The sequence below is a fragment of the Panthera onca genome, chromosome A2 (assembly GCF_046562875.1).
Source record: "Panthera onca isolate mPanOnc1 chromosome A2, mPanOnc1 haplotype 2, whole genome shotgun sequence".
NCBI lineage: Eukaryota > Metazoa > Chordata > Mammalia > Carnivora > Felidae > Panthera > Panthera onca.
In genome coordinates this window covers 14,692,667-14,719,094 of record NC_138340.1, presented here as the reverse complement: position 1 = coordinate 14,719,094, position 26,428 = coordinate 14,692,667, and the positions used below count along the sequence as shown (strand labels likewise).

General features: G+C 60.0%; 2 protein-coding genes across 4 annotated transcripts in view; one reads left to right on the top strand and one right to left on the bottom strand.

Annotated features, from left to right (window-relative positions):
- PBX4 (PBX homeobox 4) overlaps positions 1-4,800 on the top strand; it is a 43,580-nt gene extending 38,780 nt beyond the window's left edge. For all 3 annotated transcript variants that reach the window (XM_078443187.2, XM_078443188.2, XM_078443189.2), the window contains exons 6-8: positions 1,339-1,480; positions 1,692-1,798; positions 4,140-4,800. In XM_078443187.2, coding sequence (XP_078299313.2) covers positions 1,339-1,480; positions 1,692-1,798; positions 4,140-4,232 — 342 coding nt within the window. In that variant the 3' untranslated portion in view covers positions 4,233-4,800. The remainder of the gene's footprint in view (positions 1-1,338; positions 1,481-1,691; positions 1,799-4,139) is intronic.
- Positions 4,801-16,860: 12,060 nt separating this feature from the next.
- On the bottom strand, positions 16,861-25,882 carry CILP2 (cartilage intermediate layer protein 2). The gene is made up of 8 exons (XM_060630764.3): positions 25,737-25,882; positions 24,611-24,709; positions 23,348-23,620; positions 22,281-22,436; positions 20,903-21,181; positions 20,391-20,499; positions 20,038-20,195; positions 16,861-19,798 (listed from the first exon to the last, which is right to left on the bottom strand). Exons 1-8 carry the CDS (start codon positions 25,798-25,800, stop codon positions 17,463-17,465), a joined length of 3,474 nt encoding a protein of 1,157 aa, XP_060486747.3. The 5' UTR covers positions 25,801-25,882; the 3' UTR covers positions 16,861-17,462.
- Positions 25,883-26,428: the final 546 nt, after the last annotated feature.

Genomic DNA, 26,428 nt, shown 5'->3' with positions numbered 1-26,428 from the left:
TTGGGGTGCAGACCCTGGCCCGGGACCAGCTCTTTCCCCAGCCACTGGGACCCCTATCTGCTCAGGACAGGGCCAGCCTCCCTGCCTCGCCCACACATGAAGTTTGCTCTGCCAGTTAAATTCACATGGAAAACTGCTTGCTACCATTCCTCTGTATACTTCGTTCCACAAAGACGTTCCAGCACATTCCGTGTAGGTAAGTGGGAAGCAAGTGCTGCTCTGGCCACCCTCACACCCGGGGGCAGAAGGGAAGAGACACTGTTTGAGGGACAGGAGCACACACAGAGCTTTTTCTTTTCATGGTTAACACAGAAGATAATGTGGGGACATTAAAGGAATACATTTTTAGAAAAGAAAAGGTCATCGAAACCCTGCCACCGTAACTTAACTGTTTATGACTGTTGGTTAAACCACACATATTTCACGGCAGGGCCCCAGGCCTTACTGTGGGATATTAAAGTGTTTCTAGTTGTGTATGTCTCCGTGGAAGGCGCTGGCCCTGGGGTCTCACTGATTCTGCCCCCAGGGGAAGTTTCCATTGTCACAATCCTTGGGTGGGGTTGGATGGAGGCCAAGGATGCTGGTCAGTGCCCTCCCGTGCTCAGGACAGCCCCGCTGCAGAGAACGACCCAGGAGGAGAAGCCCTGGCCCAGTCCTGGTACAGGTTTGGAGGCCGCTGGGCTCGGCCCGCTTGGCCCTGGACCAGCTCCTGCACCCGCCGGGCCTGCCTGCTTGTAGGATGGCTGTGACGGCGGCTGTCCCCAGCTGCTCTGAGGACAGGGGCAAGGCGCAAGTGAAAAGGCACTGAGCTCAGCGCTCGACTCCTCCCCACTGCCCTGTCTGTCTGTCCGTCCGTGTCATCCTTTGATAAGTTGTGGATCCAGTGTGTTTTTTCCTTAGACCGAATTCCCAGGGATGTGGTTAGTGGGTCCCAGGGGATATGTGTCTCCCTGACTCTCACTTTCCCTAAAGAGGAATCCCGAATTCAGTCTGTTCCTGCCCCTGCAGGGAGTGGGTGCTCGTCTCTCCACGTGTCCGACGCGCCTGTGTCCTTCCAGCCACTTCCCGTCCCTGGCTCTCAGGCCTTCCTCTGCCACAGGGCAGGCCGGCTCCGAGGTGGCCCCCACCCGCTGCGGCCACTGCCCTGGGTCCACGGTTCAGTCAGCACCAGCTTCTCAGTCCCGGCCTCTCACCTGGCCCCAGGGCCCCGTGTTGCCACTCAGAGATGTTCCTCCTGGACAGTGGGAGCACGGGCACCTCAGAGAGTGTGCCCATCTGTTCACATTATCTCATTACTGGTCAGCTTTCCCAGTGACTTCTTTCTCTGTGTGTCCACAGGTCTCTAACTGGTTTGGCAACAAAAGAATTCGGTATAAAAAGAACATGGGGAAGTTTCAAGAAGAAGCTACCATTTATACGACTAAAATGGCAGTCGGGGGCCTGGGGAGCCAGGCTAGCTGCCCATCGACACCCAGCTCCGGTGAGTGAGGCCGCCCAGCCCAGGCACTGTCCTTCATGCATGGCCATGCCCACTGAGCTGCAGGGGAAGGGGCGAGGAGGCCAGGGGAGCCAGATGCTGGGAGCTGTGCCCACCACCCCTTCCTGGCTGAGGGGCTGGTAGATCCCACCTGAGGAGTCTCTGTCACTTCTGGGGCTGGAACATCTGTCCCAACACTTCCCACCCCTTCCAGGTTCCTCTGGTCCCTTCCCGCTGACCAGTGCCGGGGATGCACTTGTCACCCTGCAGACACTGGCCTCTGTCCGCCCCGCCCCTGCGGGAGGCAGCTTACGGTCTCAGGTGAGTTTCAGGGCACAATTCGAGGATGCCCTTGGGGTCTCCAACTCAGTATTGGGACAGATATGCAGAGCCCAGGTGGGTGGTGGGTCCTTGGAGTGGGTCATCTCGCCAGCCACGTCTCGGCCTCCACAAGCCTCCCTCAGAGGTCCCAGCAATGAGTAAGGGCCCACTGGGTACGTGGTTCATCGTCCTGATGGCTGCAGTTGGACAGAGCTGCCCCAGGGGCACGGCCCTGTGAGGCCCACTTTGTAAAGACCTGTGCGCTTCACTCCCAGTCCCAGGACTCGGTAGTTCACAGTAGCTGCTGGGTGGTGGGCCCGAGGCAAGGGCTGGGGCTGGTGGGATGGAGCCCTCCCTCCCAGTGGACATCTGTACCCCAAGGGGGTAAGAGGGGACAGGCAGACAAGGCCCTGACCATTGGAACATGAAGGCTCTCTAGGCTCAGACCCTTTGCCATGTCAGTGCCTTGGCCTTGCCATAGCCCAGCTGCCCCCTCCCCAGGGCCCAGCTGGGCCAGAGTGAAGATCTGTTTTGGTGACTGGAAAGAAAACGAGCCAGGAATCATGGGCACCTCAGATGTGCCCTCTGGAACCTTCTCAGGATGTTGGGCAGTGTGTTGGACCAGCCAGGACTGGGGGGCCCCATCCGTCTCATGGCCCCTGGTGCCTCCCCTGCATCCCGCTGTCTGTCACAAGGGCCTGGCCCACATGCAGGGTCACCCTAAAGAGGATGTGTGGCATCGGGCAGGGCCTTTGCCCACCATTTTCTTCACACAAGTGTACCCTACTGTGCCAGGTGACCCTCCACTGATTTATCCCCAGCCCCATGTTGGTGCAGGGAGTGGATGCCCCCTGGAGCCATTTGGCAGGACCTGATGCTGGGTGGTGCGTATCCCATCACCATGGCAACACCACAGCCCATAATGAGCACCTGGGCTGAACAGGGAGCTCTGGCGCCACCAGGTGGCCGAGCCTCATCTTGCTCTGTGCGTTCCTTGGGGCTCAGTGACTCAAGTATAGTGGGTGTGAGTATGAGAGTGAATTGGGAGTGAGTGTCCCCCAGCTGGGAGCTGATAGACAAGGTCCGCCCTTACCCCTAGAACCATCCCCAGGAGATCTGGAGCTGCCTAAGTCCTGATGTGGCTTCCCTGTAGGCCTCACACAGCAAGTGGGAATGTCCTCGGTCTGGTGGTGGACACCCTTGTGCTGGGCAGGCACAGATGTTCTTCCAAGAGAGCAGGTCAAGGGCTGAGGCCACCCCAGCTGGAAGCCATTACCTCTGCCCTGTGCACTCGAGGAACGTCTGGGCTGCCAGTCCCACACCTGGGCACTCACCTGTCACCTCTCAGTCCTGTGGTTGGACCCCTCCCTTCCACCACCCACGGCCTCCTTCCTGGAGCACAGGTCTATGGGTGTCCTTCCGAGGGCAGAGTGTCCCCCAAGGCCAGGCCTCGTCCCCGCTGCTCTCAGACTGATAGCGGAGCACCCCCATGTCCCAGGATGAGGCAGCGCCCTCAGGAAGCCCACAGTCTGTCGATCGCTCACCTGACACTGGCTTGGGGACACGTGCCAAGGAAATAGACCAGGCGAGGTGGGGCAAGGAGCAGGGTCGTGGCCTGGTGGGGTCAGATGAGGAAGAGGGTACAGGCAGGAGGCCTCAGCCTGTAAGGAAAATGCTAGAGAGAGGAAGGTGGAGAGGAGCTTGTGTGGTCTCTGGAGGGACCTAGAACTCAGGGTCACATGGAGGGTGTGACATCACACCTGGGAGCCGGGAGAGGGAATGGCCCTGCTCTCGTGCGCTGCAAACAGGACTCGCCATGGAGCAGGCCACCCGCGAAGAGCCATTTTCAGTGGTGGTTTCCTTACGGTGGGTGGGGGATCCTGTGGACAAACATCCTGAGGCTGTCCCTGTGCCACAGACAAAGCCCCAGGCCTGGTAGCCTTGGCTGTCACCCTGCTGGCTGCCGAGCCAGACCACCATCCAGCCAGGGTTCCAAGCCCCTTCCCGGTCATTGCGTCTGGCCGTGATGTTTCAGGGACTGTCATCAGCTCCGGGCCTGACAGGGTCTGTGTCCCCCTCAGAAAGTGTAGAAGCCTTGGCTGTGCCACGATGCCATATCAGTCCCTGACCAGAGCCCCGTAGGTGGCCAGTGGAGGCCGCTTCCTGCCGAGGAAGCAGGTCCACATCAGGGGTCAGGTGGCAAGGCCACCTGTAACTCAAGAGGGACCCCTGGGTCTGCCCCCTGTCTCCTGGCTCCTCTCCTCGGTTCTCGGGGATGTGGGGTGGGATGGGCCGTCGGTATCATGGGCGGCCTTCTGACACTCAGTCTCTGTCTTCTCAGGCCAGGGGCAGCCGGCTGGGAGCCGCCCCCCCGGTGTTGACCTCTTCCCCCTCCGGAGACCCCGGGAGCATCAACTCAGATGCATCTAATTAAGTTTGGGGGACAAGCAGGACAGCAGACTGCGTGACCCGCCACAGTTTGCTGGCACTTGACCTTTTACTGCGCGTGCAGCCCATTATACCTCAGAAAACCCAGAACCGTTGGGTTGCTGCTGTCCGTTGCTTGCCGGCTGGGATTCGAAATGGTCTGAGATGCTCTCATTTTCTCGATTCAGTTTGGGTTTTTTTTTTCATAGTAATTTTATGATAAGACTGTGCATTGTTTCTTCTAGGACTTGTCACAATCCTCCCATTACAATTTTTGACTTCTTTTTCACGTTGATGTTGTTCACACAAGGTTTGTTTCCGGCCACGGCAGTAGCTGGGCGGTGTCCAAGCCGTGAGTCTGTCCGCTCGTTTGTCCCTCTGTGTGCCGACTGGCCCGGACGCCGCCTTCCCCACTCGCTTCTGCTGTATCATTTCATTATGCTTTTGTTTTAAGTCTGTTGTGAGCTCAGAATTTTACTGGGAATTGGTTTTGTATTTTTCTCTGTTAATATAAGTTCTTCCATTCTCAGTTGATGTGTCACTAAAGACAATAAATTTCCCAAGTGCTTTCCTGCGTCTGTGCTCATGAAGTGCTGAGGCCCCGAGGCCTTCCCTGATTCCTGGGAGTCCTTCTTGGTCCCCTCACCCCTCTCCTCCTCTGCCTCCTCGTCCCTCTCCGCCAGCGAGCGTGGGGGTCAAGAGGAGCTCGGCCCAGCCACGGGTTTGTCACCACACCGTGTCCACACTCCATCTCTGTTGCTATTGAAGAGCCAGGAAGTGACTCTGTCGTGCGGGCGGTACAAAAGGGCCTGCGTAGAAAGCATCACAACCCGCCTGGGCCGGGCCCCTTCTCCGTAGGTGACCACTGCCGGGCAGGGCTCAGCGTATCCTGCCAAGATGGCCTGTGATATATCCCAGCGTGCGTGTCCCCACCTTGCACATGCTGCTGTTCTCCGCACGGTACAGCTTGGGGCAGCCACCGCCTCTGTGTCTGACCAGGATTTTCCTCCAGCGAACGAAGCACCATGGCAGGAGCCCCTCGGCCTCAGCGCTGAACATGTAGTTGGGGCCCACGTCAGTGGCTGTGCGCCCACGATGCCACTCGGCTCGGAGCCTCTGTGGGGCTGCTCTGGGAACCTGCCCCAGCCAGGCGTTTGCACAGTCGCTGGCATGGCTGCCCTTCCTCTTCCCTCACTGCCTTGCAAGCCTTCAGGGCGGCCGAGGGGCAGCCATCAGGGGCCTCCCGGTGTAGCAGTGGTTTCCCCCTTGCCCTCCCAGCAATACTTCACCACGTCCCTGCCAGCAGGAGCTATTTGGGTGCTGGGCAGCTCCAAAACTACAGCTGGCCGGGGGGAGGGGTGTCTCAGTCGGTCCAGGCAGTTGTGGGACAGGAGGGACATCTGAGGTGAGGCGTGGTTCCCTTGGCAGCCCTTTGGCCTTGGCCGGGTCTGTTCAGCTGGGGACCAGCTGGGGTGCCAGCTGGGGACCAGCCCTGCACTGCGGGCTCCTTGCAATGTTCAATGTGGGTTTTTTATTGTTTGCAACCTGAAGGTGGCAGCTGACTCCCTCCCCCTGCCCTAAGTGCCTGTCCCCAGGTCTAACGAGCCTGCTTCCTGGTTCCCTGCAGCCCAAGACTCACTGACAGACCCAGGCCCTGGTCTAGTGAAATTATATTCTAGAGAAAAAGGAGAATAAACATGAGCAGAAGTCGGCGGTGCATTCAGGGCTGGCCTCTGGGAAAAGGTGCCTTCACACACCCCCTGCCATTTTTAAAATGTATTTGTTTTGTGAGAGAGACAGAGAGTGGGGGAGAGGCAGAGAGAGAGAGAGAGAATGAGAGAATCCCAAGCAGGCTCTGCACTGTCAGCACAGAGCCCGAAGCAGGGGCTCGATCTCACCAACCATGAGATCGTGACCTGAACTGAAATCAAGAATTGGACACTTAACTGACTGAGCCACCCAGGCTCCCCTTTCTCCTTTATGCAAATTGTGTAAGGGGCGCGCCTGGGTGACTCAGTCGGTTGAGCCTCCAATTTCGGTTTAGGTCATGATTTCACAGTTTGTGGGTTCGAGCCCCACATTGGGCTTTGCACTGACAGCGTAGAGGCTCCTTCAGATTTTCTGTCTCCCTCTCTCTCTCTGTTCCTCTCCGGCTTGTGTGCTCTCTCGCTCTCTCTCTCTCAAAAATAAAAATAAACATTTAAAAAATTGTGATAAATATATATAGCAAAATATGCCATTTTAGTCATTTCAAGTGAATAATTTCAGTGGCATTAATTACATTCACAGTGTGATTGTGAAATCACCACCTCTATCTAGTTCCAGAACATTTCCTTCACCCCAAAGGATACCCCATCCCCACCAGCAGTCACTCCGCATCCCCTCCCCCAGCCCCCGGCAAGCACCGATCTGGCTTCTCTCCCTTCTGTGACTACGGACTTGCCTGTTCTGGACGTTTCATATACTTGGAATCGCACTCTGTGGCCTTTTGTGACTGGCTTCTTTCAGTCAGCATGTTTTTGAGGTTCATCGTGTTGCAGCGTGAGTTAGGGCTTCATTCCTTTTTATGACTGAATATCTCATTGGAGAAGGTGGATTTATATATATATTATATATGTTATATATATTATATATGTTATATATATTATATGTTATATATGTTATATATTATGTATGTTATATATTATGTATGCTATATATTATATATAATATATGTAATATATATAAGACATATATATATATATAAAACAAATTAAAAACCCTCCTAAAGACCCAGCTCCAGGCCTGCAGCCCAGAGAACCACAGTCCGAATTCACACCATGGCCACAAGAGGGCGCGCGTGAGCGGGAGGCCAAGCCGTAGGAGGGCTCCTGCGTCAGGCTGGGAACCGCAAGTCGCTGCTTTGGGTCTCTCGGGAACCCCCGGTCACCGCTGTCTTCCACGCCCACACCCTCCACCTCTACCTCACACCTCTCTGTTGCCCAGATGACCTGTCCCGGAGCATCCCACCTTCTCTCACCCTCAAGATTTCCCCGGTGTAGCTGTCCCAGACATGGAGGGGCCCCTGGCCAACTCTTTGCTGGGAATCTACCCCCTCCTCCCCCCCCCCCCCCCCCCCCAGAGCTGACTGACTGTGCTCCAGTCTCGGGTTCTTTCTTGAACCAGTCAGTGGCCTTATCGCTCCACTGAACCCACGCTGCTCTGGCGGTCGCTTCTCAATGCTAATGCAGCTTCATTTCCTTCCTGCTCCTGAAATCTAGTCTTCTGTCTTCCATGACATCCTCTCTTGCTTGGTTTCTGTGCCATATTCTGGCTTCTCCGTACTTCCAAATTTCTCTCTCCTGAACACAACTAATACATCCAGCTGTGTGACAGACACCCCAAACCTGACGGCCCAGAGCTGAACTACCTTCCCTCCATGGCATTGTATTCTCCCTGCGGCTCGGTCCACCCCACTCCCACTCAACAGCAAGTCAGGTGTGAACCCCCCCAACCCCGCCTGAATTTGCCCACCCACCACCTGGGTGATCACAGGGCTTGGAGGTGCATGATCAGGGTTTTCATCTGAGGGGACCCATCAGGAGAGGGAACTGGAGGCCACAGCAGAGAGAGGAGATGGGGGCGGGGGGCGGGGAGGGGGGAGGGAGCGCGGTGTGAGAGGTCCAGCGGTCCCTCCACCTACCACCAGGGGTCGCCGTGGCCCGCAGACCCTGCCAGAGAGCACAGAGCTGGGGGTCTGGACGCCTGCCTCTACCAAGGACATAAGACCCCCTCACCTTGTGGCTGTGCTGTCCAAGGGCTGATCCACGTAAAGGGCCGGGCTCGGCAAGAAACGGGACCTCATTCGTCACTATTACTATCATTATTATTCAACTTGTCTCTTGCAATGCGTCTTTTTGAAGTGGGAATAGAAAGTAAAGCTCAGTAGGAATCTTGTGAGACAGCACTGAGACGATGTGCACGTAGGGGGCGCTCTCAGAAGGTATGGGCTATCCTGTACCCCTTCTGCCGAAGGGACACTAAGACAGGAGGCCGGTCGTCTGAGCAAGATCGGCCTGGCTGTGACTGCCAGAATAAACTGACAGACTTCCCCCGTCTCTCTGTCCGTTCTCCACGGGGACGCCAGAGGGCGATCTTACAACGTAAATCAGATCCAGGCCTATTAGCTAACCTGGTTTCCCTTCTCTTCCCTCTCGGAATCCAATTCCCCCTCCTGTGTCTCCTCCAAGCCCAACAAAGTCGATCTCGTCTCCCTCCTCGCCAACCTCATTACCCGTCCTATAAAGCATTCCCACCCCAGGGCCTTTGCACTGAGTGCCTGCCTGACTGCCCTCTCTTCCCGTCTTTGACTAGAGCTAACTGCTCTACCGCTCCCTCTGCTCCTATCCCACTCCCTCCCAAACCCCTCTTCCCAGGCCCTGACCTCTGAGTCCCTGACTCCAGCATCCTGGGACTTCAGTCTAGCGAGAGGTGGCTAAGATGCTGGGGGCGTTGTCATGTCTCCTGCCTTGCACCTCATTCTCTTCTGGGGTAGAGATAGGGCGATTCCCGCAGTTGCGGGGGCGGGGGCAACTGCCCTGAAATCCTGGGGAGGGGAGTGGACTGTGTGTTCCTAGAGGCAAGGCTGCCCCTCTCTGTCCTCAACCTCACGACTGCCTGGTTGATGGGGAAGTCCTGGGGAGGGCTGAGGGGTGAGGAGAGCTGGGGTCTGTGTGTGGGGAAGGTTTCCGACTTCAATCACCCCACGTTGGTCGTGGGTCGAAGTTTCCCGCAGCTTCTGGTTTAATTTCATGATCTCTCCTGGGGCGGGTAGGGTTAGGGAATCTGGCAGGCAACTGGTCTCTGTCCAACTAGACCCCGCCCCTCATCGACCCACCTCCTCTCAGGGACCTCGGCTCGGCTCGAGTATTCAAGACCCCTAGTCTGGTCCCTCCCCTCGTCTGGCCCCTGTCCTTGTGCGGTCCCGCCCCAGCCCTGGGTTCATCTTCTATTGGGGGTGTTGGGCCCGCCCCCGGGTCCTGGCCCCGCCTCTTATCGCCCTGAAGCTTTTCCCCTCGCGAGAGCTGCTCCCGGCCTCGGGCCTTCTCCACCTCCCGGGAAGGCGTCAGGGTCGTCTAGGACAGAGGGGAGGGTCAGAGACTGGGGTTCTGGTGGCTGCCGCCCTGGGTCCCGGACGCCGCCCCCTCCCCCAGGCCCTGGTCTCAGAGGGCCCCAGGTCCAAACCCCTTTCAGGTTTCCCTCCCACCTCACCCGCACCCCAGTCTCCTGCTTCCAAGAATGGCCACAGCCTCCCACCCTTCGCAAAAGATGTGATCCTTGAAATAGGGGGTTTGAGACCCCCCCCCCGCGGGAGTTTGGAGGCTCCCCATGACCAAGCCCTAGTTGAAATTTCCAGATCCCCTGGACCAGTCCACGGGAAGACTTAGAGGGCTCCTAGAGTCCAGGGTGCAGAGGTATATCCAGGCGCAGGTTAAGTGCACTGTGGCAGTTTCAAGGTCCCCGCATGCAGTTTCAAGATAGGAAGTCCAGTGCCTGATGAGGGCCCATATCCAATCGTTAGTAAAGATTTCTGTTCCCCTAAGACTCCAGGAGGTGTTTCAAGACCCTCCACACCAGAACCCTGGAGGAGGGGTCGGGAGGCCCTCAGACACTGGTGGGGAAATTGAGGCCCTGATTTAGGTGCTTTCGGGAGTTTTAACATCCCCCACTCGATATCACTGCAAAGCTCAGGGGTGGGGGGGTGGCAGTAGCCTAGGGAGGGGAGCCCAGAACACCTCAACTCAAACCCTGCCCCCTCCTGCATGTTACTGAGGGTGAGAATGAAGTTAGCGAGCACCTACTGCATGCCAACTTGTGTTCACTAAGACCCGAAGAAGCAGAAGTGATTGTTGGGCCTACTGTTCTTCAGCTGAGAGAAACTGAGGCTATGAAGTTGACAGGGGTCGGGGCCTAGGTTTGACCCAAGAAGCCAGGCTTTGTGTTCAGGCGTCTCTGTGGGGACCCTGCAAGCGTTCATCCAGAGCCCCCAGCCCCACTGAGAGGGACCATGGGAGTCATGGAGGGTGTGTGAGTAAGGGAGTGACTGGAGCTTCTGGAAAGCTGGAGACACTCAGGCCCACCTGCTCCCCCTATGGCCTCCAGGGGATGCCTCAGCCCAAAAGATGAGGTTGCCCAGGCTGCTCTCCTGGTTCCAGTAGGAAACAGGCTTCCACGTCCAGTATCTGCCCCTGTGACCCCAGGATACCAAGTTAACTGGCTGAGCCTCAGTTTCCCCATCTGTCAACTGAGGCAATAACAGAAACAGCCTCACTGGGAGGGATCAGAGACGAGATGTAAGTAAAGTGCTTTAGCAGTAGGTGCCTAATGGATGTGTGGGCCACCTGCCCGGCCCGTGTGGCTCAGGACAGGTGGATGGGCAAATAGCACCGAAACATGGCCACGAGGCAAAGAACACATTTTGGGAAGAGACACTCAGGTCCCCTTGGGCCACACTGAACCCAAAGGGCCTGGGGGTCATCCAGAGGCCCGGGAGGGGTTGGACGCACAGAGGGGTGTAGGTGCGGGGTGCTCGGGCTGCCTGACCTCCCCTCTGTGTGGTCAAGGGAGCCAGAGCTTCCTGTGAAAAATCTGCCCAATTACAGGCTCTTGGCTGCAGGGAATAATAGCCATAAAGGGGTGAACTCCCCATCGTCAGGGTCATGCAAGCAGACAAGGGGTCTCCAACAGCAGCTGGACCAGGAGGCCAACCCAAGAGACCCGATTCTTCAAGGACACCCCAGGAGGCAGGTCACAGCCTGACGACATGAGACAGAAGGTAGCACCACCCAGCGGCTAGATTGCTCAGATGACAGGTTCCAAAGAGCTCGAAAACGAGCATTCCTCGGCTCTGGGCACTGGGCAGGCCACTCCTGCTTGGTGAAACGTAAGCTGGGCCTGGCCCCGTGGACTGCGTGTTTTTCCAGTGGCTTCTTCAGCCACAGCCTGACCACAACCTAGATTCCGTTGGGTCGGCCATTTCCAAGTGTTTGTGTTCAGCCGGGCCAGACGGCAGACGGGGGCCAAGGCCAGGGGCCCAGGCCTCCCAAAAGGGAGGAGGAGCACCCTCGGGCCTCTGCCTGGACATCCCCCCGCCTAGAAGCCCCCCATTAAAGCCATTCAGCAGCCAAATGACAAGAAGCTTATGTGTAAAAGCTCCCTGGCCAGGTGCAAACACATGACCCTTGGCAAAGCTGACTTATTTGAGCCTCACTGTTCTGTCCTTCAGACTTTCGGGTTAGCTTGGAACCAGGTCAGCAGGCAGTTTCAAGTAGGAGGCCAGGGTAATGTACGTATGCCTTACCTCCCTACAGCACCCTGGGCAAAGTACTCGCCTCTCTCAGCCTTGGTTTCCTGAGCTTTAAAATGGGGATAATAATGGAACCCTCGAAGGGTTATTAACAGGATGCAAACCAATGCAGAGCAGGTGCTTCACAAACCAGAGGTCTCGTCTGCTCCTCCTGGTTGGATCTGGCTCTCCTTCCCTCATCTGATTAAAGAGCTCCCTGAGGGCAAAGGCCGGGTCCTCAAGAAGCGGTCGTGAGTTGGGGTCTGTCCGACCGTGTCATTCCCCTGCTTAAAATCCTCACGGACAAAAAAAAGTAAACTCTAAAACCAGTCTTCAAGACCTCTGGACATCTGATTTGGGTTTGACAAACTCCTATTCACCCTTCAAAGCCCATATTAAATGCTCGTTTCCCCAGAAAACCTTCCCTGGGTGCTCCTCTCGGTTTTCCCAACCCCTGGCCCCAAAGTCTGGGACATCTGCACCTGTCTTAGTCTTGCTCTTTAGAATGGGGCTCTGTGAGGGCCAGTCCAGGGGCTGAGTCTGTGAATGATCAAGTGTATTTGTAGCCACAGGTCTGCATGTAGACATCACATGGGAACATATGAGCACATCTGTGTGTGTGTGTGTGTGTGTGTGTGTGTCCCTGCGCTGGGCCCCAGGATAAGCCGCCAGGCCAACTTCCCCCAGACCATCTGAGACATCCACGTCTTTACAAGGCTGGGAGAGTGGGCTGAGCAGGGGCCCTTTACGAGGGAGACTCGCTCGGCTGGGAACTCATTGCTCCGCCAACGTTCAACCGGAAAAAACCGGAGGTATGAGCAGCCGGCCTCAGCTCCCACCACGCTGGCACCAGGTCTTGAGCTGCACCATTAACGCTCGAGCTCCATCTGGGGCAAAAGGGGAGGCTGGGATCCGGGGAAGGGCTGAGTGCTGAGTGGGAGCTCCCCTCCCACGCCTTGATGGAGGCCCCACCAGGCAGCCTTCGAGGACATACCTGAGGTTCGGCAGCACCCGGCCTGCCAGCCCCCAGGGCTGAGTCAGCAGGAAGGGATTCGGGACTTCCTGGGAAAGGCCGCTGGGACCTTGAGGCCCCCTCCCCAGCTTCCAGCCCCCCGCCCACGCCCTCCCCAGGGCTCCAAAAGGGTAGGAGGTGCCACACGTGTCCGGCTGTGGCCCAGTGTGCTCGGAGGGACTGAATCGTGGGAGGTCGTGGCGGGGGGGGGGGGGTGGTTACGATCAGTCCTGACTCGGCCGTTCCAGCCATCTGGGGGTCAGAACATCCCCAAGTGCAGGGAGACTGTGGCTGTGCCCATGCTACATGACGCACAGGTGCGCTTGGCTGCACGCACACGGGCCTGCGTGTCAGGCGTGCGTCCCCCCCCCCCGGGGTGGCTGGTAAGGGTGCACGTCCAGCGTATTCCCCACATCCGGCAAGTCGGATGGGGGGTTGGTGACCGCACGTGGGGCTATAATGGAGAGTGACAGCATCACCCAAATGGGTGATGAAAAGGGGTCCCCAGTGGTGTGGGAGGGCATGTCTGGGGAGGACAGGGACGGGGTGTGACGAGCACAGTGTGACCTTGGGACGGATGATGAGGGAGACTGGTTCCAACGTGCGTGGCTCCATGTGGTGGTCGTGACCCTGGGTAGGACAGTGTGTGTGGTCCGGCATATACACCAACATGTAGGTGCCTGGTCCTTCCCTCATCTTTGGGGTCTCCTCCCTCCTGCCTGCTCAGACCCCCCACCCCAGGCCCTGGGAGAGGGGTCAGGCAGCAGGACGTCAGCATTCACCTGGACTGCTCTCTCTCTGCTGGCACCCTGCCTCTGTTTCCACCACTCCCCCCAGCCGACGGAGGCCAGGTCTCCCCGCCAGGCTGGCTCCAGTCTTTGGGGTCTGAGACTGGGACGTACCCAACTCCGAGGGCTGATGAGAGAGACAGACGGGGCCGGGGAAGTGGTGGGTGGCCACGCCAGGCCCACGAGGCCCCGATGGAGGCGCCAGCAATGTTCAGCCAGGACAGGAGGCAGCCGAGGGGGAGGGGGCGCTGGACTGCAGGGTTTGGACCCCACAAGGGCTGCCACGTGGGAAGAAGCAGACCACAGTTCCATGAAAGAAACACTTTCCAACAGGCTGAATCCCGCACCAGTTCCAGAGGAGTCTTTGTCATGAGCGAGTGTGCACACTTCCACCGCTCCAGCACCTTCTTTGGCTCCCGATCGCCTGCTAGAGATAGCTCAGGCTTCTGACTCGGCGTTCAAGGCTCCATTCGTCTCCCCTGCGTGCTTCGCTTGTGCTCCCTTCTGCCCTCCGTGCCCGCCTGAGGTTTCCCTCCTCCAGTCTTCCCAGACACATTTCTAGCTGCCAGGAATGCCCTTCCTGCCTTGCCTGCTGGGCAAACTCCTACGCCATCCTTCAGAACCCAGCACCTATGTCCCCTTCTCTGGGAAACATTGCCTTCCCCCACCCCCAGCCCACAGTGTCCCTGTTTGCTTTGTGACCCTGGGCCAATTTCAGCTGTGAAATGGGGGTTGTATGAAAATTACCCTCCCTACAAGTCTATTTTGACCTCCAAGACAATAAGTGTACATTAAAAGCCCTTAAAGTGAGGGGTGTCTGGGTGGCTCAGTCAGTTAAGCATCTGACTCTCGATTTCAGCTCAAATCATGCTCTCACGGTTCGTGGGACTGAGCGCTGACAGCGTGGAGCCTGTTGGGATTGTCTCTCTCTCTCTCTCTCTCTCTCTCTCTCTCTCTCCCTCTCTCTGCCCCTCCCCTGCTCGTATGCTCTCTCTCTCTCTCTCTCTCTCTCAAAATAACTAAATAAACATTAAAAAGATAATAAATGCCCTTAAAGTGAGTTAGTTCTTGGGGGAGCAGGGAGGCCTTGCATCCAGTCAGTGCTTAATGTGTGTTCATGATCGTCTTCCTCCTCTTTGATTCTGCGGTTTTAAGACTCTCTTGTTTTAAGCATTGTTCCAAGATTCTTCTCCCACTCACAGTGCTAGGAATTTTAAGAACCCCTGGTTCTAAAATTATAAGAGTCTGAAATGCCGTGGGCGGGACCAAGGGCCTCCTTGTGCCCTGAGCTGACCCCAGGGTGGCTGGAGCCAGGGTCTCTGGGTGGGTGGGTGGGGGGCTCATGCCCCCCACTTCCCCAGACTTGAGGGGGTGTGGTCTGGCAGCCCCAGTTTGGGGGGAGAGCAATGGATTTACCAGGAGGCGGATGGCCAAGGTTCCAGAACGGGGTGGGGGTGGGGGGTTGGCGGGGGGTGAGGCTGAACTCCCCCTCTGCTCAAACAGGGTCACAAGGCAGCAGCAAGGGGCACGGGGCTGTCAGCTCAGGGCGATGGCTTCTTTGGGAGACTCAGTTTCCTCATCTGGAAACTGGAGCCAGGCGCTGTCCTCTCAGTGTCGGCAGGGATGGGCAGGAGCTGAAGCTACAGTCCCTGCCCGGTGCCAAGCACTCACTTCGACTGTGCCTTCCACCTGGAACATCCTCCCTGATCCGCTTCCCTCTGGGAGCCCCTCTCAGTCCTGGCCTGGCCCCGCATCTGGGGAGGGGCTTCAAGAGGACGCCCACCCACCCCTGCCCCACCCCAGGGAAGGGAGGCCAGCTGCCCGCCCCAAACCCAGCTGCCCCAGGCCTGGCAGCAGCCACAGCCCCGACACTTTCTCAATGAAAGGTATTTGGCCACGGAGACTGACACCTCATCACCCTCAGCCTGGAAGCCAGCTTTACCCGCCGGCTGCGGTGGGGGGGCCCCCCTGGCTCTTCCTGTTCCCCGGGACCCCACCGGGCAGCCCAGAGCCCAGGTTCCCTTGGGCGAGGAACTCCCCCTCCGAGCCTCCCTGTCAGCTAGGGGTGTAGACACAGTGTATTGTGGATCAACGCACACCCTCCCTGGCTCCCAAGGCATCTCAAAGCATCTCTCCACTCCTGTGCATTTTAGCCTATCCAGGCAGAGGCTGGGGCGCCGGCCCCCCCGGGGCCGCCCAAACCTGGACTCCAGCAGAGTTCTGAGGCCCCCCCTCAGAGACTGGGGCTGAGGCCTCTGGGTTTGTCAGATTCTCCCTGACCCCCTAGGCCCCCTAGCCTACCCCTGGCCAAGGGAAGAGGTTCCCACGAAGGGAATGGCCTGAGCAAAGGCATGAGGGCTGGAGAGGTTGAGAGCTGTCAGACTGAGCTGGACGGGAGCCAGCGGACCATGTGGGCCCAGGGCTGACCCCGCAGGTGTGCTGGGGTCCGTGTGTGAACCTACCTCCCTACCAAGGCCGGATCGGCTCCGCGCTGGCACAGAGCTGAAGCCTCCAAATGCTGCACAGGCACATGGTGGCGTGGACGGGAGGGGTGGAGGCAGCAGTGGGTGGGCGGACAGGCGGGTGGTAGAAAGGTAAGTGGGTGGGTGGGTGGGTGTGCAGAGGGCCCTGGGTTAAGGGAACACCCCGCACCCCCACTCCCCGCTGTCACCCCATCCCTGGGGTGAGGGACACAATGCCTCCCATCCCAGGTCCCCAGCAATGCCGCTTTGATGCCTTCCTGGGGCCAAGGGAGTCCCAAGCATGTGCCGGAGGGGGCTGTTGAGCCATCCAAGGAGCCCCTGCTCCTGCGGGGATTCACTCCAGGGCCCGGGCAGCCCTTTGCCTCTCCCTGTGGGGGCCCAGTTTCCTCTGTCTGGAAAGCGGGGGCGTGGCCAGGAGGACTCGCGCACGCGAGCACACAGAGCCCCGCACACAGAGCGCCAGCAAGCGATGTTCTGCCGCCTCCAGACTGAGTCCTGGTGAAGTAGAGGGCCCAGGGCCATGGCCTCGGGCAGCCCGGTCACCATGTGGCCAAGGTGTGGCCAGGCCTCAGCCGGGTGGGGCCTAAGGAGGGGCAGCGTGACCCTGGCTGAGGAAGTCCAGAGCAGGCTCGATTCCTGCCGCCTGGGGCATGGGCCCCTGCCAGGGCCCCTCCCTGCCCAGTGCGGCCCTCGGGCACACGGCCAGGCTCAGAGGAAAAGGCCAGGGCGGCAGCTGCTACCGTGTTCAGCGGTCAGGGCGGCACAGGCTCGGGCTGCCCACGAGTCAGGTCTGCACACACGTGTCACAGACACACTTCTGTGTGACTCTGCCAGGACCCACACACCAGCCCGAGGCACGCCCGGCACCTCGTGGAGGCCTCTGAGCTGCTTGCACGCCCATGTCCGTGTCTGCTCCAGGCCCCTTTCCACCTGCCAAGGTCTGGGTCCAGCAGCCGCAGCCTCCATTTTCAGTCCCCAAGACCGACACCATGAGTGGGAAATGAAGCATCTTTAATTGGTTCCTTGCCCCAACCCCCCGCCCCGGGGGGGGGGGGGTGTCTCCAAGCACCAAACATGTGAGAACTGTGCCCTTCAGCCCCAGAACCAAGAAGCCCTTGCCTGACTTTCGCTGGGCCTGGACCCCCACTCTTAACCCCTGCGACCAGCCCCGTAGGCTTTGTTTCAATAAATAACCCCTAGAACAAAGCTTGGGGCAGGGGATCCAATAAAGCACCCAGCTCGGCAACAGGCAGAGGGGGCTTCAGGCAGAAGGCGGGAAATCTCAAGGGGCAGAATATCTGAAATCAGGGTCAAAACACACATAAAATCAGAGCCAGCGCTCGAGCTGGGAATGACTCCTCCCAGGCCTCCGTCAGCTGCCCGATGGTCTCCCAGGATGCTGGCTCCTGCTGTCAGGAAGAACTCCATTTTGCCTCACACAGCGACAGTCCCCTGCCTGGCAGTTCCACAACCCGACACTCCTAGTTCCTATCTTGACTCTGAACTCTGGGCAGGGGAGGGAGAGGGGGGCCCAGAAACCTAGGGAGGGAGCATCTGGGGAAGGGGGCTGAGACTTCCGAGGTACAGAGGAGTCCGGAGCAAGGCAGAGGAGTAAGGCCACGAGCCCAGGTCACTGGCGGGCCCTGCCCCGGCGGGTACGGAGGGGACCTGCGGCTTGAGCCTGTGCCCGGGTCACCTCACCCATCTCCCTGCGGATGTCACCAAGCGCTGTTGCCGGGGACTCCAGCAGCCTCTGGAAGAGGCTAGGCCGGCCGGCTGGTGGCTCCCGACACTGGAAGGTGACAGCTGTGCCAGCATCGGCCTTCATTTCCCTAGAGAAGCCGTCAGAGGAGCCATCGAAGCAGCGGCCGATGGCGATCTCCTTGGCCAGCCTCGGGCTCTGGTCGGTGACCGTGTAGACACCGTAGTTGTGGCCCAGAGGGTCGAGCGGGGCCAGCATGGCGAAGGCAGCCGGGTCGTCAGCTGGGGCGGGTGGGGGGTGCCGGGCCAAGTAATCCCGCAGGAGTCCGTTGACCGCCACTCGGCGGCAGCTGCCCTGGGGCGTGATGGTCACCAGCGTCCTGTCCACCTGACGTTGATCAAAGAGCATCCCGCTGCACTTGAACTCCACACAGGCCGCGGACGTGCCGGGGTGCTCGGGGTCTCGGACGCTCCGGGCGTCCCGAAGCCCGTAGAGCTGGCCCTGGGTGCGCGGGTGGCTGCCCCCAGCGTTGTGGGAGCGGACCATGTACTCCTGGGGGCCCTGGATCTTCACCTTGAGGAAGCAGGCCCGGAACTCCTGGGGGTTGGGCCACCAGGCCAGGAGGTCCCCAGTCCAGGAGGCCGGCACGCCCTCGCGGAACGGGACCACGTTGTACTCGTACTTGTCCGCCTCCACGCGCGCGAAGCGGAAGTGGCTGGCGGTCACCGGGGCCTCCTGGCATTCTCGCAGGCTGCGCCACGGGTACACCGGGCCGTTGGCCTCGGCGGGGTCGCCGGGCCTGGGTTTAGCGAGGTTGATGCGGAAGCCGTTGCGTTTGAGGGCTGGGTCGTCGTGGTCGGTGCGGCGGTAGCCCAGCCTGTCCAGGTAGGGCTGCGCCACGCCCACGGTGGCCGCGTGCGGGCGGGGCCGGGAGGGCGCGGGCTCCAGCTCCTCCCCGCCCAGGGTGGCCGTGACCAGGGCAGTGTAGGCGTCCGGCCGGTCCGTGTCGCAGAAGGCGGGGAGGCAGGCGCCGTTGGGGCCGGTGACCGCGCTGTCGAAGCGGCCCCAGGCACGGGGGTTGGCCGCGAAGCCGGGGGCAGGCTCCAGGTTGACCAGCGTGACCACCACACCCTCCACCTGCTCGTTGGGGGTGAACTTGTCGTTGGCATAGGCGCGCACCTTCACGAAGCAGCGGCGGCGCTCGGGCACGTCCAGGTTGAACAGACGCCGCTCGCGGATCTCCACGTTGCCCACTAGGAAGACCCTCTCCTCCCTGCGGACCCGAGGGGCCGCTGACCCCTCTCGCTGGAAGCCGCTCTCCTCCTCCCACAAGCCTGTGTCAGGGTTCAGTGACCACAGCTTCAGGGCCTCCACGTGGCCCGCCATGTGGATCTGGCCGGCATTGACGCGCACGGCCACCGGCCCTGCCTGCAGCTGCTCCGCGGAGCCCGCGGCGCGGAGGTCCACCGCGAACATGCCATAGGTGCGCAGCGGGGCCAGCTCGCCGTCACTGTCCACGAAGCGCAGGTCACTGGGGGCGGCCGCCGCCGAGGTGAGATCTCGGGGGTCCACGAAAGTCACCCGGGCCTCCACGGCCCCCGTGTAGGGTTCACCATCGGCTCTGCGGAAGGCCCCGGGCGGGAGGACCAGCTCGCCCAACGGGTCCTCCTCTTCCAGCTCCCCAAGAGGGATCGTGTTGCTCTGGCTGGCATCTAAGATGACAGGGGCTTTCTTCCGCATGGCTTTGACATCGTGGTATACGCCACCACCTCGAGGGGCAAAAGGCAGAACTTTGACAGTGTCCATGAACTCCCCACTGGGGTCCACGAAAGTTACCACCAGCCGCTGGGTGGAGGGCGGCACCTCAATGGTGAAGTCGCCCTGATAAGATGTGAATCCAATGGGCTCCCGGCCTAGCAGGATCTGGGCAAAACGCAGGGGTTCCCCTGAGTCGGTAGCCACCACGCGTCCCCGAACCAGCACCCGAGGGGGCAGACATTTCTGACAGCCACACTCAGCCACCACTTTGACGGGGAGGACATAGTTGGAGCAGTGGATCTCCTTGCTCTCCAGGCGGCGAACGGAGCAGCAGCGGGACCCCGAGTCCCCACACCGGGAGCTGGAGCCTGCAGGGCTGGGGCAGAGGGTGTCAGAGCAGAGACCCACGTCCAAGTAGGCGGGGCCACTGCCAGGCTGGCCACAATCATCTGGGAGCTTGATCAGATGCTCTTGGGGCTGGGGATTGCAGGCTGGCTGGCCCGGGGCTGCAGAGCAAGAAATCAGAGCAGATCAGAGTAAGGGGGAGGGCTCCACTGAAGCCAGGGTTGGGGCCTGGATTGGGATCAGGGGCTCAACCCAGGGGCTCGGTGGGGGCCCGGGATCAGACTCAGCAGGGTCAGAGAGCAGTCTGCAGCTGGGGCTCCATTTGGGGTTGCTTTCGCTGGTGATGGGTCTCGGCTAAGTTTCAGGCCATGCTCAGGGTTGGGGGGCTGAGGGTGCTCACCCAGCACGGTGAGCCGGGCGCTGCCCGAGCGCACGGTGCCCGCATCGTTCCACGCTTTGCAGTGATAGGTGCCTGCCTGGTCTGGGCGCAGCCCCCGAAGCTCCAGATGGGCCCCGTACCTGTGTTCTCGCCGGTCCAGCAGGGTCCCGTTGTGGAACCTGGGTGGCAGGTGGGCAACACCAGGGGGCCCTCAGCACAGGGAAGGGGCTGCATCCGTCCCCCATCCCCCATGCAGCCCAGCAAGGTTGTAGAGCATCTTTCTCCCAGTCTCTGAGGCACCACATGTCATGGAAAATCCAATCAAACCGCAAAGCTGGGTGCAAGGCCCTTGGGCATTGGAGCAGGGCACTCACCAGGAGTATTTCTTGGGCATGGGGGTGCCTGAGGCTTTGCAGCAGAAGGTTACGTTCTGGCCAGCCTCTCGCACTCGGGACTCGGGGTGCTTCACCAGGTAGGGTTTCTCTGGGGGCAAAGGTGGCAAAGGTCCTGCCCCATCCCAGCTTCTCCCAACAAACCTTCCCAAGGGCAGGGCCCCATCCTTGCCCTTCCAGGGATGCCCTGTTTCACCTGTGGCTCTTCTGATGACCTCTCCATTCAAGTTCACCCCATGGCTGCTCAAGATGGTGCCCCATCTTAATGCTGCCCCCCTGCAAGTCCCTGTCTCATCTCGCGTCTTCTTCAGCTTCTCACAGTGTATTTGTTCCTCCCATGGCAACATATTTAGTGTTATGCTTTCTCCAATGGCCGTGTCACATCTTATTTCTTCCCCAGTGACCTCATGCTGCACCACATCCTCCCAAGTGTCACCCAGAATTTCCTTCTTAGCTTCTCAGCCTCCTCACCCTCCTTGCCCTGGGGCACTTACCCAACTTATTAAGGACAACAGTGACCACAGCAGAGATAGAGCCATTGGCCTGGGCCTGGCCCAGGCCTGCAGAGAAGCCATCCATTTGGGCACTGACGTTGGCCCGGCTGCTGGCACACACTCCGGGAATCCGGAAGGTCCCATGGGCATCGGTGATGGCCACAGTGCCAGGCCAGTCTCTCAAGGAGACCCTGGCTCCTGGCAGTGGACGCCCAGATGGGGTGACCACCGAGCCCAGGAGGATGTGGTCAGGGCACTTGCAGGTCTTGGAGCTGCAACCTGGGGGACAAAGGCAGACAGAGGAACAGAGGAGCCTCTTCACTCCCTCCTTCCACTGAGGGCCCATCTTCCTTTGCTGAGAGCCCATTGCTCTCAGCAAAGATGCCTAGACACCCTCCCCCCCGCACCTTGTGCCCCTCAGAGGCCTCAGCATGGTCCTGCTTGCAACAGCCTCTTGTGTGAGTGGGGACATGGGGTTGAGCAGTCAGAACTGGGGCAGACCTGTGGTCCAGAGGGGTGAGGAAAATGCCCTGGTGGAGGGGACAGGAGAGGTGACTCTCACAGGACAGAGAAGCTTCTTTTAGCATGAGAGAAAATGTCCAGCAGGGGCTGGGGGCCCAGCTAGGGGTTGGGTCTTGGGCTCAAAACATCTCCCTCCCCTCCCCTCCCAATCCCGCGGTTTCTCCATAAGATGGAAAATTCCACTGAAAACGTCAGGGCAGAGGCGTCAGGAGGGCAGAGCCAGGCGGGGTAGGGTGGGGACCCCACTACCCCATTGGCCACCGTGCTCCCCCACCCTGCCATGGGCTCTGCGGGCGCAGTCTCCAGACCATGTTTGTGGAGCCCAGGCGGATCGGAATTTCCAGTCGCCTCCTGGCTGGCCTGGTGTCTGGCCCTGGGAGGGCTTGGGCATGGTGTCTGCCAGGGTGTGAGCGCGTGTCCGCGTGGGCGTGGGGTACGGGAGAGGGGGGCTGTGAATGCCACGCGTGTGTGCCCCAAGCACATGAGCTGGCTTCAGTGTGTCCGTGTCCACCAGGACATCCACACGCTTGGTGGCGCGCCCAAAGCAATGCCCACTCGGATCTGCCCGTGCCTGGACATGACCTTCTTGGCGTTCACCCATCCAGATACACACATTCACCAATGCTCCTCCGTGTGGGGCGGGGGGACGGGGGCGCAGAAGGGAAGGAAGGGCCAGTCTCCATGTGTTCCAAGTTCTGGTCCCCGAGGACCCGCCTCTTCCATTCCAGCCCCATCCCATCAGGCTCATTCCCAACCCGCCTCTCCCCACTAGGTACCCTCCTCAGCAGGCCGCCTCCCTCCAAGTCCAGGCCCCGCCTCTAACTCAACACTCTTCTCCAGGCCCCATCCCTCCTACCTGGACAAGGAGGGCGTACACACTTCTGCGCCTCCAGGGGACGCCCCGGACACGCATCCCCAGACGTGCTTGGGCAGCGGCGGCGGCGCAGGCGACGGCCTGGCCCGCAGCTCCCTGAACAGGGACCCCACGGGCCCCACGCGCCCCACGTGGCCTCTGCGGTAAGGGCGGAGAGGAGGGAAGGTGAGACGGTGGCCCACGCCAGGGACTGCGCCTCCTGGAAATCTAGTAACAATGTAGGACTGGAGGACGCCCCCCGCTAAGTGCGTCCGAGGATGGGTCCCCCAAGAGAGAGGTTCTGCCCATTGCTCTCATCAGTTGTCCCCCAGGCTCACCTGTCGAACGTGCAGTTGAGGTAACACCCCATTTGCCCCAACCCCAGATAAGCTCCCCGAGGTTAGCCGTGCTGTTCTCCCTGCGTCCCTCATACATTTGGGGTCAAAACACGCCCCCCATGGGGCGCCTGGGTGGCTCAGTCGGTTGGGCGTCCGACTTCGGCTCAGGTCATGATCTCACGGTCCGTGAGTTCGAGCCCCGCGTCGGGCTCTGTGCTGACAGCTCAGAGCCTGGAGCCTGTTTCGGATTCTGTGTCTCCCTCTCTCTCTGACCCTCCCCTGTTCATGCTGTCTCTCCCTGTCTCAAAAATAAATAAACGTTAAAAAAAAAAAATTAAAAAAAAAAAAAAAAAAAAAACCACGCCCCCCAAAGAATGGAGCTGTTACAGATGAGCAACTGAGGGCAGCAGGAGGGAGATGAGCTCCTGAGGGGTCTTTCTTGTTCCCTACCTGGGCCCCTATTCCCAGGCCCTCCTTTCCAAAGCCCCGCCCTTATATGATCCAGCCCACTCCTTGGGCCCTGCTAAAGGACCCCCAGCTCTTTCTAACCACGCCTACATCCACACGGCCCTGCCCCCTTTCCTCAGTACCACCCATTCAAGCTCCACCCACCTATAACCCATGTCTGCCAATCCCCACTCTCTTCTCTGCATGACTAATATAGATCCCGCCCTCTCCCCAGCCCCGCCCATCCCCACACAGTCCCCGCCCCTCCCTGGGCCCCGCCCTCACCAAGCGGGCAGCGGAAGCGCACGTGGTAGTTGGAGCAGCGGCGGCCGCGGGGCTGCTCGCGGTTGAGGCACCAAAAACCTCGCGTGGGGTTCAAGTGCACACGCTCGCCTACAGTGGACGGCAGGGCCCAGTCCGTGGTGCGCGCCTCCAGCGCCAGCGGCCGCGGGCACACGCGCGCTGGCCCGTAATAGAAGCGGATGGCAGCCAGGCTCTCGAAGTCGCCGTCGCCGCCGGGGTGGTCCACGTTGAACCAGGACGTCCACTGGCTGGCCTCTGTGGGCACCGCACGCTCTGGGACCCGGGCCACAGCCTGTCGGGCCTCATCAGTGCATGCAGGGGCCCAGGAAGCGGCCTGCCCACCCCCATCTCCGAGGTAACTGTTTACCTGCTAAGACGGTCACCCCACCCCCAATGAACACGGGCTAACCCAGCCCGCCCTTGACCCGCACAGATCCAGGGTCCTCTAGGGCACAAGGAGCTATAAAGGGATTAAGGGAGGTTGGCCTCCCCTAGCACCAGCCCCCGTTCTGCTGCCCAATACTTGAGCTGGCCCATTAGTTCAGGTTGACATTTTGCCACGCTGACATCTTGACACTGTCTCAGCAGCCCCCAACCTTAAAATTAAGCCTGTCCCCCACCTCAGAATTCAGAACCCCTGAGGTGTGAGGAGACACAAAAGTAGCAGGAGGAGACCCGATGGAGAACAGCCCTAGCTGTGGCTTTCCATTGCCTGGCTGCTCCTGGTTAGAGCCAGCTGGGCCCTTGCTCACTGCCTGGATGAACCCACCAGGCAACCTGTTTCACAGAAGCCACAGGTGGGAACGGTCTGGCCTCCCAGAAGTCAGCTTCTGCTTCCATCAACTCCCGCCCCCACCGCCCCCCACCCCACCTGCACAGGGGCCGGGGTGTGTGTGCTCACTCCTTTCCTGACTTTCCCAGCTAGGAAACCAGAGACCCAGGTTCCAGAACTACAGGTCTGGAATCTACTAGAAGCACCCTGCACGATGCTTCCAGTAGCAGGGAGGAAGCACCCACTCCCACCCTACATTGGTTTCCTCCTCGACAAAACAGGCCCTGGACTCTCACCCCTCTACTCCTAAAACTTAGACTTCTGGGGGCACCTGTGCCAAGGGCTGCCATGTCCAGGGACCAGGAAGTTACTGGCCTTTCACCCCTTGTGTCCCCTCCTTACATGACCACACCAACCAGAGCTCACATAGTGAGTCCACAGCAGAGCCAGGACTTGGACCCAGGATGACTCACCTTCCCAATCCTCCAGGGCTGGTGAGGGCTGTCCGGGGCGCAGAGATGGGCCTTCAAAGCCCCAGGCAGTTGCTGTGGGCTCCTCAGGGGGGGTAGTGACTGTGGGAGGGATGAGGAATGGAGGGAAGGAAACATGCTGATGGGGACCTCTGTGGGCTGCTTGTATACAAGGTGCTGTCATGATCATCCCCATTTCACGGGGCGGGGTTGGGGGGTAGTGAGTGAGGGTCTCAGAAGCCAGAACCATCTCTCTGGCTGACCCCAAGGAATGCAGGAACACCCCCCCCCCCGCCGCCTCCAGGAAACCTCCCTATGGCCCCTACCCCCAATCTCCTGCAGCCCCATCCCTCCCTCTGCCCTGGCCAGGATGCCATAGTCTGGGGAAGTCTGTGTGTCTGGTCTGACCCAGTTCTCCCCCTCAGTGTGCTCAGCGACCATGGGTTTAGTTGGCTCTGCCTCTGCCCTCAGGTGGAGCTGCGTTCTTCATCCATTTGCGGGGTTGGAGGTCTCTCCCTCAGTGTACCTTCCATCCCTTCACTTGGGGCCCAAGCTGCCATTGGGAGGTCTTTGGCATCTAGCCTGGCTTCTCTGACCTTGAGTTATCTAAGATAGCCAGGCTGAGCGGTGACCTCAGACAAGTCCCTTCCCTGTCTGTGTCTCAGTCTCCTCATCTGGGAAATGGATCCAGTGCCCTGTTCCACTGAGTGCTCCTGAGACGGGAAGTTTTCTGAATGGTGTGTTTGTGGAAGAGAAGGAGATGTGTGAGAGGGGGCCGCTCTGACCCCTTAATCCTGGGCCAAGACACAATGCTTCAGAGTCCAAATGCCGGGGGTGAGACCGGCCCCCGCTGTCCCCAGGAACCTAAAGGAGCCTAAAGTTCATATGGATACTCCGAGTTCCCCTACCTCTCTTGAGGAGGCAAGAGAACAGAGAAGTTTCCTCCCTTCCCTCCCCGGGGCGCGTTGTTGGTCCCAAGAATCCATACCCCCGACGCCCCTTCACTCCACTCCCGGGCTGACGAAGGGGGACCCAGGTCTGAGGACGCCAGAGGGTCCCTTGGTTCCCTCTCCCGGAGCGGCTGAGTGCCAGGCCTAGGGGTCTGGGCTGGGGTCATGGGGCGCCTCACCTCGAGCCCCCGCCAGGTGCGCGGCGGCGACAAAGAGGCAGAGTAGTGGCGGCAATGACGCCATGGCCGGGTCCGAGAGTCCGAGGGAGGGTCCGGACTCCGCGGCGCGCTCGGATCCGACTCCCGCGGGTCTGGCGGCCGCTGGGGCTGAGGGTGGGGGCGGGAGGTGACCGCAGGCCACGCCCCGTGCAGGCCACGCCCCGTGCAAGCATCGCTCCCCGGCCCTGGGTGACTTCGGTGAGCTAGCAACCTCCCCGGTCGCCCCCTTCGGTGCGTCCGGCTGTGCCTCCGCCCTCAGGCTGGCCTGCGTCCTCCCCCCCCCCACCCACCCCACCCCCGTCGCCAGCTGGAAGTCCCTCCCTCAACCCACTCTCCATTCTCCACCTTGGGTCCCAAGCTGCCTGCGGGACGTGCCTCTTGGAATGGAGCCTGAGGCTGCCCAAACACTCACGCTTCAGGCAGCCGTTTAGGCGGCGAGGAATCCTCCATCGAGTCTAACTTCAATCCTGTTGGCGTTAGGCCACCCCAAGCAGGCTGGAAGTCCCACCCCGAATCTACCTTCGACTCTTCTGGCTCTAGTTTTCCCGGCCAGCGGGAAGTCCCGCTCTACGACTACCCTCCGTGCCTCCAGCCTTGGGCTCCGGGGGGCGGCGGGAAGCCCCCCCCCCCCCGAGTCTGCCCACCCCCGCAGC